Raw genomic sequence first — 10674 nt, 5'->3', positions numbered from 1 at the left:
CAAATATATCAACTCAAGTGTTGAAATTATGAAAGAAAATAATACAAAATTAAAAATAAAAAGTCCTATCTAAATATACATAAAATAAGTTAAAATAAAAAAAAATAAATAAAATAAAATAAGTTTGGCAGAAAAATTCGATTCGCATTATAGATACTTAAAATTAAATTTTCAATAATTTGACTTTAGCAAAGATTATGACAAAAGGAGAAAAGCATTTCATATCTTTAAGACATTTGCCATTATGATCATCATGCATCACATGAAAACTACGGAAGTCGTCAGTTTTAAAGTCAATATTAAAGCCATTTTTGAAGAGACGCAACTTTGAAAAATGAACAGGTGCTCCAAATTTTAATTTACCACCAGAAGCAGCTAGTCCTTTGAAAAGGAAAGAAAAAAAATCATTTGAAGTGAGAGAGGCCGAGAATTTCTTGGAGAAAATAAGTTAAGTGGTTTGGTTCTTGAAAAAATCGGAACCGTCGTCTGTCAGCTTTCTGTATAATTTTTCTAACGGTAGATCGTAAATCATTGTCAAATTATTGTTTAAAACCAAAAGTTTTATTTACTTTAAACATGATAGTACAAAAAAAAGCTTTTTTCGGTGTTATACCATCTTCGGTGTTCAAATTGATACGTAGTGTTTGTGGCCAAATGCACAAGTATATATATCCTGTGTCTCTACAACGTTAATTCTTTGTTTAATGTGGATAATTAACGGTCATTTAATTAGTTATTAGTACGATCTTCAGCTTTGCAATATAACACTTTTACGTGTCATCATTATCGATGATTCCTCTGTTTCCAAAGTCGAATATTGATTATTAGATGTATTTGTTCTATGGGTATTGACTCAGCTAATCGTAAATTATAATCGTTGTTACTGTAATGTAAGATTTCACCATTGTTGTCCAAGATTCGCCTAGTAATTTTAGTTTTGAGTTTCTCTTTCAAGTGATTCTTTAAAGCGTCAGTTTGCACGTGCATCGTGCGTTTGTACGTACGTGCAAGTATTTTCAAAATTATAGTGCCCACACTCACCAATATTAAATTTGAACGACCATACTAAATGGCTATGATCCATTATCGATTCTGGCTTACTAGTGCAGTTGTTCTTCATCCCGAGAAATGACGTTCGTTGTCAAAAAACAGGACAATGATTTACTATCTACAGTTAGAAAAACTGAAAAATTAAACAGAAACACGTTATGATTGATTTTCATCAACAATTGCATTTCTGACAGTCTTAATCCTATATACATACACATATATATATATTTATGTGTATATATATATATAAATATAATATATATATGTGTGCGGCCCTCTAATGGTAAAACAGTTTTCAATGTGTTCCTCGAACAAAATGTTTGACGACACATGTATTAGAGTATTGTAATAGTTGTGGTTAGTTGCGGGCAGGTTTCTCCAAATATGGAGTTACAAAGGGAAGCTCCCGATTGACACTGGAAGAGCTGGCCCAGGAGAGATGTCGTGAGAAAATCAGTGGCTGCACACAGCCACACAGCTGATGGATGATGACGAATAGTTGTGGAAGATGATATCGTTTGGTGATATAATAATTATACTAAAATTTAAATCACTGAAATATTTTAATTTTAGGTAGAACTAATTATCATAGACAGAAATAATTATCATAAACAGAAATAATTATCATAAACAGAAATAATTAAAAGTAGTTATGAAATATAACATGTGAACCCTTTTGAACACACATTCATGCGACTTAACGGCACACATACATCTGAAATTCATCTTTTATCTTTTTTATGCTTATTTTTTAACGACAGCATTTGAGAGCATTTATGCTACGATAAAGTAAACCTTATATCATTTTTGCAAGTATATTATAACATGATAACCGCCATACTAAATTTTCAATAGTGTTTACCCGTAAACGCTCCTTTAAAGGAACATATGCGTTTGAACTTTCATCCGACAAATAAAATTTAAGCCAATAATAATTTTTCGACGTTTAGAGCCCAAAACAGACAATAGAAAAAGATATTACCACATGATTCGCGAGTTTAACATTTGCCGTTAAATTTTAAAAGTTTACATCTATGCAGAATAAATCCGGCACAAGTTCGAAAATTATTCAATGTATTAACAAATTGAACTTTTATTTGTTCATTTTATTTAAGAATAATATTCAATAATAACTTTTACAAACAAAATATATTAAAATTTAGTCCAAAATATCGGTGATTAACTCTAAAAATTCATTAAAAAGCTCATATTGATGCCGTCACCGTCCAACCAACTCGCATTACCCAATATAAGCCGAATAAAGTTACATAGGACGAACGAAAAATGGTGGGATGAATTTGGAATCAGAACAAGGAAATTGCGTTAAAATCAGCGAGTTAGGAGAACTTTGAACAAATTGACTGAAAATCCGGACTGGTGGAAAGATGTCACGGCGTCAGTCAACACCAGTCCAGAGATGTTTTGGTTATATGACGTAATTATCTGCATTTCACCATCTTAGTCTTCACTGCAATAAATTTTGAAACAAACATGCAAAATAAATGGTTATGTAACTCTATTCAAATATGAAAACAAAATAATTTAACAAATTCAAAACATAATTAACATTTTTGTAAAACCATAGTGTGGAATTTTAGTACAAGAATTAAATTATAGTACTTAAATTTTAATATTGACTGGGAGGCGTTCGCATTAATATATAATCAATAATCATCAATGACAATGTCACCTCGTATTTTGTGAGTCTCTGTAAGAAATATCATTAAATGACTGACTTCAACGCAACTCTTGTTTCTAACTGAAAGAGTACATGGCAATTTCAGTCTGAAGTTTTATGTTCAGTACTTTCTTTTAAAATCCAATCCTTTTATATTTTATGCCATGATTCAGTTAGCTGACTAATTTATAAAATCGTGCCAATAAGGTTAACCAGAATTAAAAGAAATTAACAATTTCAGAGCCAAATAATATGAAAATGTTACAATATATTATCTTAACTCTGAACGAGAAACGGAAATTTAAATATTAAATGTTACTACAGTTAATAAACCCTGATTAACTGATGAATTTAAAAAATGATCACCAACAATTTTAAATAAAATATTTAAAACCATATAAATACTAAAACCACAGATATGGTTTCTATATCTATAAATAAAACAAATAAAAACAGATAAAAAACAAATGAGAATAAATTAGAAATGAATAAAATGAGTTAAGAACTATTTTCGTTCACTCGATCTTCCTTCTTTCCTCTTCATGTACCTTTTCATGCCAGCATCAAACCTCATCCTCTCATTATCTGTCCGCACCTTCGAAATGAAAAAACTTATTACAATTGTTGTATATATTTAATAACCAACAATTAAATTTTAAAAACCAAATAGTCTTTGTAATGAAACAATATAGAATGCATATATTATCTTTTCATGTTTTGCACATTTTTTCAGTAAAACATGAAACTTACACTTTCTCATCTGAATTATAAGGTTTATTCTTGAATTTCAAATATATTCGAAAAAAGTATATTATCTATGACATAATAATTAATTATTATTGAAAGTACACAATTTCAGTTGAATAATCTCTATTTTTTTAGTTTAGTTAGTATACCATTATAACCAACGACTGATAACTACAAAAGCAAAAAATGATTACTTTTTCTGCATACGCACCACAGGCAGGCGAATCAGAAGAGATGAAAAATGACTTCTGGGCTGCGTTCTCTGACACCATCTCAACAATACCAAAATCTGAAACAATCCTATTGGAGGCGATCTCAATGGAAACGTTGGAGAGAAAACAGATGGTTTTGACAACGTGCATGGCGGTTTTGGCTATGGAGAACGGAATGAAGATGAGAACCGCATCCTTGAGTTTGCTTAAAGTCACGGGTTTTGTTTACTGAACACATATTTTAGAAAGAGGTTGGAACATACATAACATACAAAAGTGGACCATCAGCCCCACAAATTGATTTCTTTGCTGTCAAGCAAAAACACTGAAGGCTATTCAAAAACGTCAAAGTTATACCTGGCGAATCATGTGTAGCTCAACATAGACTCATTGTGGCAGACCTTGTTGTCGAACTGTCAAAACATAAGTCTAAACAAATGCCTCGGAGAATCAAAACGTGGAAGCTGAAAAGCAATATTCATCGGGAAAAATTTAAACAGATTGTCGCCACACAGTTAGACCACCAATCGCAATCTAGTACAGAACCATACAAAACCGTTTTGATAAACGCTGCAATTACAGTTTGTGAGAAAACTGGTACAAAATGTCAGCATGAACGGGACACTTGGTGGTGGAATGAAGGTGTACAAAATGCAATAACTGAAAAGAAGGCTGCATACAAGCAATGGCAAAAATCAAAGTATGTTGATGACCATAAAATTTTCCGTGAAAAGAACATATGCAAGACGTCAAGTCGCACTGGCTTGGACAGATCAGTGTAGAGAGTAGCTCACTAAAAGCAAAGGTGAACAAATGAAATCTCTGCATCGTATAGCAAAACAAGCATAGCGTACGAAAAAAGACATAGTTGGTGCCTCATGTATCAAAAACGACAAAAATGAGATGGTTCTTGAACAAGATGGGATCAAGCTACAGTGGAGAGAATACTTCAACCGTCTGTTAAATGAAACAAATCCCATCAATGTCAACTTTGACGCTCCACCCATCGAAGGTCCGAATCCAGACATCACTGTAGAAGAGCTTACAGAAGCTCTGAAAGCTATGAAGGATGGAAAGGCAGCAGGACCCTCTGGACTCACAAATGACATTATCAAAGCATCTGGTACTGCAGGTATTCAAACGTAACTACAACTTTGCCGTGAAATCTGGAGAAGTTGCTCAATGCCGACTGAATGGAACTATAGCATGACAGTTCTGCTATACAAAGGTAAAAGTGATCCATTGAACTGTTCATCATATCGGGGTATATGTCTGTTAGAACACTCCCTGAAAATTGTCGAGAAAATCATTGAGAGAAGATTAACGTCGTGCATCACAATCGGAAATTATCAATTTGGTTTCCTAGCGGGGACATCAACAATTGATGCAATTCACATCCTTCGGCAACTGCAAGAGAAGTACCTCGCAAAGCATCAACAACTATCACACATTTTTGTAGACCTTGAAAAAGCATTTGATCGAGTTCCCCGTGAAGCAATCAGGTGGAGTCTACGTCGACAACTCATTCCAGAATATCTTGTTCGACTTGTGATAGAAATGTACACGAATACTAAGACTCTCGTCAGCACAACGGTTGGAAACACAGATGCATTTGACATCGGCGTTCGAGTTCACCAAAGCTCGATTCTCAGTCCAGTGTTATTTATAACTGTGATAGAAGAAATCACAAAACCGATACGCACTGGTGACATTTGGAATCTAATATATGCTGATGATATGGTTTTAACAGCCACGTCTGAGCAGAATGCAGCACAGATGTTTGAAGATTGGAACACCAGACTCGCCGATCATGGATTCAAAGTCAACATCAGCAAAACCAAAGCATTGAACACTTGTGAACCCATCCAATCCACAGCTACTGGACGATGGCCCTGTTCAGTTTGTAAAGCTGGTGTAGGTAACAATTCAATCAGAATATCTTGTTCGACCAGTGTAACCAGTGGTGTCACAAACGTTGTTCAAAAATAATTGGTACTTCATCTAAAGTGTCTTATTTTGTTTGTCCTGCTTGCATCAATCCACAACAACAAATTCGAAATAGCAATGTTTTTGAAGCCATTAAGGTAGAGAAAGTCACATCGTTTCAATATCTAGGGGATATTCTAGATTTTACTGGAACAGCTGAAGCTGCCGTTCGAGCACGCATACGTGCAGCCTGGAATAAATGGCATCTCCTTGCTTCTATATTGATGCGGCGTGACATCCCACTACCACAACGATCAAGACTTTATAAATCTGTGATATGTCCGGTGTTGTTATATGGTGCAGAAACATGGCCAATGACAACCAAACTGGAACAACAACTTTAACGAACCGACATGAAAATGCTCAGATGGATGCAACGAATTAGTCTGAAGGACCACATCAAATCTACAAAAATCCTGCGTCATGCTGGTTTAGATGATATAAAGGACGAATGTCGGCAACACCGTCTGCGGTGGTTTGGTCATGTCAAACGAAGTGGAAACAGTGCCATAACTTCTCTTGCAGATGTTGAAGTACTTGGTACACGTCCCAAAGGCCGTCCAAAGAAGTCCTGGTCGCAAACAATCGAGCAAGACATGAAAACTCTAAATTTAAATGAAATGGATACAACTGATCGTCTAATTTGGCGCAAAAAGTTGATGGCAAAGAAAACAACGTCCTACCTCAGGAAACTGGGTCTCTGGACGCTAAACGAAGATTGATTGATTGATTGACTGATAACTGCCACAATAGAACACGAAAGACTTGCACGGTCCTCTTGCATAACTCGAATGTTATCTAATCAACAATCTATTTGTTCTATGTCATAAATGCCACCATTTTTCAGCTGATTCTATTGTTTCTACACAAATCAATTTTGGACAGCTGAAAAACTCAGCTATTGAAAATCGTCAAAACAAGACTTATTTAATTAACAGTAATACTTTTATTGAGCATCATTTTATCTATACAACAACAATACACGTTAAGACGACATTTTCCCCGAGATCGGGGGTTGCCGTTTGGCTACCTATGATGAAACCGAAATACCCCTCGATTTATCTATAATTAAAACTTTAATTATCATCATCATGTACCATTTCCAATTTTTCAATCAAAGCAGAAAAAGCAGGCATCCACAATAAGTTTTAATGCCCACCCCGGAAATAAATACAGCTGGCTTGTGTTTATTTTTACATTTGCCTATCCGATCATATTCCTGATTTTATTCTTCTATCATCTTAGTGTCACAGCTCTTGTTTGTTTAACACCACTTCATCCATACTTTTTCAGCACACCTCCTGAATGCTCAGTCTTTAATGTTATAAATCCTTGTTAAACATTTTAATTTTCCCTGGCCATTTGGAATTTTTCAATGAAACTACCTGTGCAATTTACAACTGCAACAATAAAACAAAATTGACAAGAAACAGCACCTTCAAAGGAGGAATTTCCATAGCTCTGCCATCGAGACCGATGGCTACGTAAGTGAAGAAAGCATCAACTGCTTTTATAGATTTGTACTGTTTCTCGAATGGACTGACCACTGACACGATGACCTCAACCTCAATGGACTTCTTACTTGTGAATGTAACCTTGCCTCGAACAGTGAGCACATTTCCTATAAAATTATTCAATTCATCTTGAACCATCATTATGCCAATTTATCAAAAAAAATTTAAATCATACTTTTTTATGTAAAAATTTTAGAAAAACATAAAAAAATTTATTTAAAAACAACAATTTTTTAGCCATAAATAATAAAAATAATGTTCAAATGTGTTACGTAAAAAGCCAATAAAAATGAATTATTTTAAAAATCATGAATATTCGAAGCATTATAGATGCTTAGTTTTACATATGCAATGTGTGATGCGTGGTCTTAAAGCATATTAACATATGTTGTGCTGTGCATCATCGTTGTCGATAACTCTGAAGCAAGTGAGAATGACCTTTAACTGACAGCATTTCTCTAGAGAAATGATTTCGCAGCACAGTTACCACTCAATCAACTCAACGTATGTAAAAACCACTGCACACAAAAAACAAACTTTTAATCGTATACATGAAGTATTTGGTGCTTTTTGAATTTAGCAAAGCATGCATTTGAACCAAGTTAGCATCAATCAACTTAGCTGATTCACTGATTAACATAAGTTCAGTACTTTTATCAGCAAAGTAGAGCATTCAACTAACAGTTTCAAAAATCAGTAACATAACTTATACATTTTTGTATAAAAAATTATAAAAAAAACTTTTAACTATATAACTTAAAACTTTTGATTGGCTTATAAAGTGAAAGTCCTGTTGTGACTTAATTTACAATTGATGAAAAAAATAATTTTTAATTCATGTAAAAAATGTTACAAAGTAAGGATAATATTAATAGTTGATAGCTAACCAATCCTGATGTGTGTGTAAAAGTTGGTTGCGTCGAGACAAGCTGTTACAACATTGTTCCTGCAGTGCTTTGCAGCAACTATACCAGCACATTCATCCATTAATTTTAAAAACACACCACCCCTGCAAATTTTACCAAACGCCACGTCATTTGGTCCCACCATAAGAGACAGGCATGTTTCCGAATATGCCACACTATGGACTTCTGGAATTTTAGGTAAACAGTCAGGAATGGAGTCATCATCATATATGGGTTCTTTGGCAGGTGGATCAACTAACAGTGTGCAATATTTTGCCTGCGCCTCTTCTTCCTCCTCTTTAGAATTGTATGTCATAAGTGGAACCTGCAATATATCTTCATCTTCATTCATTGCTACATACCATAGACGAGCTTTGTTCGTTGTGTGCTTCCTGGCTGCAAAGTTGTTGTAAACACAAATAAAATACAATGATACAAAAATTGGAAAATTCATTATAACAGTTCATTTAAATTGAGTTTGTTTTGTTATAACCACTCCACACTCAATTTGCAAGAAACTGTGGTGAGAATAAAAATATTAATTTGAAAATGTGGTAATCAATGTATATAGAAAACCAGCAAAAAGATCTTCAGCGTCGACAGTGACTTCAACAAGTATCGACCTATCAGCTGTGTAGACAATTTCTGCTGTTAATTCTACAACTTCACCAATTTTCATCGGCTTCATGAAGTCCACACTCTCAATACGAGACATTGACGTGATGATTTTTGAAGAAGAATCTTTCTGTAAAGTGACAACAAATTATATACTTGAAGCAAAAACATTTCAAAATGCCTTCAGAAATTCTGACAGATATTTACATTTGTGCTTCAATACAAGTGTTTTGAATTGAGAATGTGAAGGTGAGCTTGTGAAGTGAAAGAGTACGTCTTTAACTAAAAATGCTAAACAAGATCATGAAGAGAATTTGGAGATTTTTTGACATATTTTATATACAATATATACGAGCTGGCTCTAACCAATCATATATTTGCACTTAATTTATTTACTCGGTTAGTACGTATATATTTATAAAATGTACACGTCATTAAGGAGCACTATATTGTATGACTTAAACAGCACTACCTTCACCATGGCTTACCTATTTAGAAAAAACTTTAAAAGAGAATATAAAAGTAAATATTTTTTATTTTCAAACTTATCTAACCTTTAAATAATTACAATATCTTGTTGAAAGTATGATGCCTGCTTCTTCAATCAGTTTCAAGGTGGTTCCTCCATGAACATTTCCATATATGTTTGCATCATCTGGTAGGGTCAATCTGAAAAGTATTGTAGGCGAGAGACATTTATGATTAGCTTGATTCAAACTATCAATAAATGGTCACAAATTGAATGAACAATAAATAAATGAAATGAAATTTCACTTTCTTTATTATTATTATATGCTATGAGGAGGCAGGGACTAATGGTGACATTTAGGAAATTTGTTCACATCTAAATATTTGAAATATTTGTTAACACACACACACACACACACACCCATGGGTAAAAACAGTTGATCTGCATCAGATAAATATCAATCAATCTTCGTTTAGCGTCCAGCATCAGATATATATATATATATATATATATATATATATATATATATATATATATACAACAACACACGTTTAGACGACATTTTCCCCGAGATCGGGGGTTGCCGTTTGGCTACATATGATGAAACCGAAATACCCCTCGACGCCATCCACATCTGTCACTCGCATCAGTATCACACAACCCCGCTTTCACCCGGTCCTTCTCCACCTGCTCTCTCCATCCCAATCGCGGACGACCCCTTCCTACCACTCCTTCAACCTCGAACTCCAACGCTCGCCTAATCCCGACCTTTTCATCCCTTCTCAACACATGTCCATATCACCGCAATCTCGATCTCCTTATCAATGTCACAATGTCCTCATTTAGTCCCATCATTGACATCAGCTCTGTACTACTCCTCTTATCCTTCACTTTAACCCCACACATCATCCTCACCATAGCTCTTTCAGCCCTCTGCAGTACACCTTCCTCCTCTCTCCTCAACACCCAAGTTTCACCACCATATACCATCGCTGCTCTCACACATGCTTTATATACCCTCCCCTTCATCTTCACTGACCATTTCTTTCCACACAATACCCCACCCAGTTCCCTAAATTTCATCCATCCCACACGAACTCTAGCCGTAACTGCGCTCAAACATCCTCCATCCGCGTTCAGCTTATCCCCTAAGTAAACAAAGCTTTCCACTCTTTCAATACCACCACTCAACCCCGTCCTTGCGTCCGTCCTATTAATCACACCATGAACACATTTCTTACATTTGAACGTGCCTTCCACCTTTTTCAGTGCCCCCCTCACACCACTACATCTCTTATGCACCCATTTCTGACATCCTATACACAATACCGAGTTAGCCTTCACCCTCCTGTCACATACCCCACAGGGGTCTATTTTACTTATCACTCGCTCCCCACCTTCCCCACTCACCATTACCTTCGTCTTACCAATATTAACTTTTAACTCTTTCTTTTCAATAACACTTTTCCATCTGTCAAATTTTAACTGCAATTCTTCC

General features: G+C 34.8%; 1 protein-coding gene across 1 annotated transcript; it reads right to left on the bottom strand.

Annotated features, from left to right (window-relative positions):
* Positions 1-3233: 3233 nt before the first annotated feature.
* Positions 3234-9384, bottom strand: HELRODRAFT_85008 (hypothetical protein; the record flags this gene model as incomplete). Its single annotated transcript, XM_009025641.1, has 5 exons — positions 3234-3323; positions 7110-7294; positions 8075-8488; positions 8669-8837; positions 9262-9384. Coding segments are annotated over 5 exons (981 nt in total), but the record flags the coding sequence as incomplete, so codon positions are not given.
* Between the last annotated feature and the right edge of the window lie 1290 nt (positions 9385-10674).

Source organism: Helobdella robusta, assembly GCF_000326865.2.
Source record: "Helobdella robusta unplaced genomic scaffold HELROscaffold_43, whole genome shotgun sequence".
NCBI classification, from domain to species: Eukaryota; Metazoa; Annelida; class Clitellata; order Rhynchobdellida; family Glossiphoniidae; genus Helobdella; species Helobdella robusta.
The sequence above is the reverse complement of the archived record's forward strand: the minus strand, read 5'-3'. Positions and strand labels throughout refer to the sequence as shown.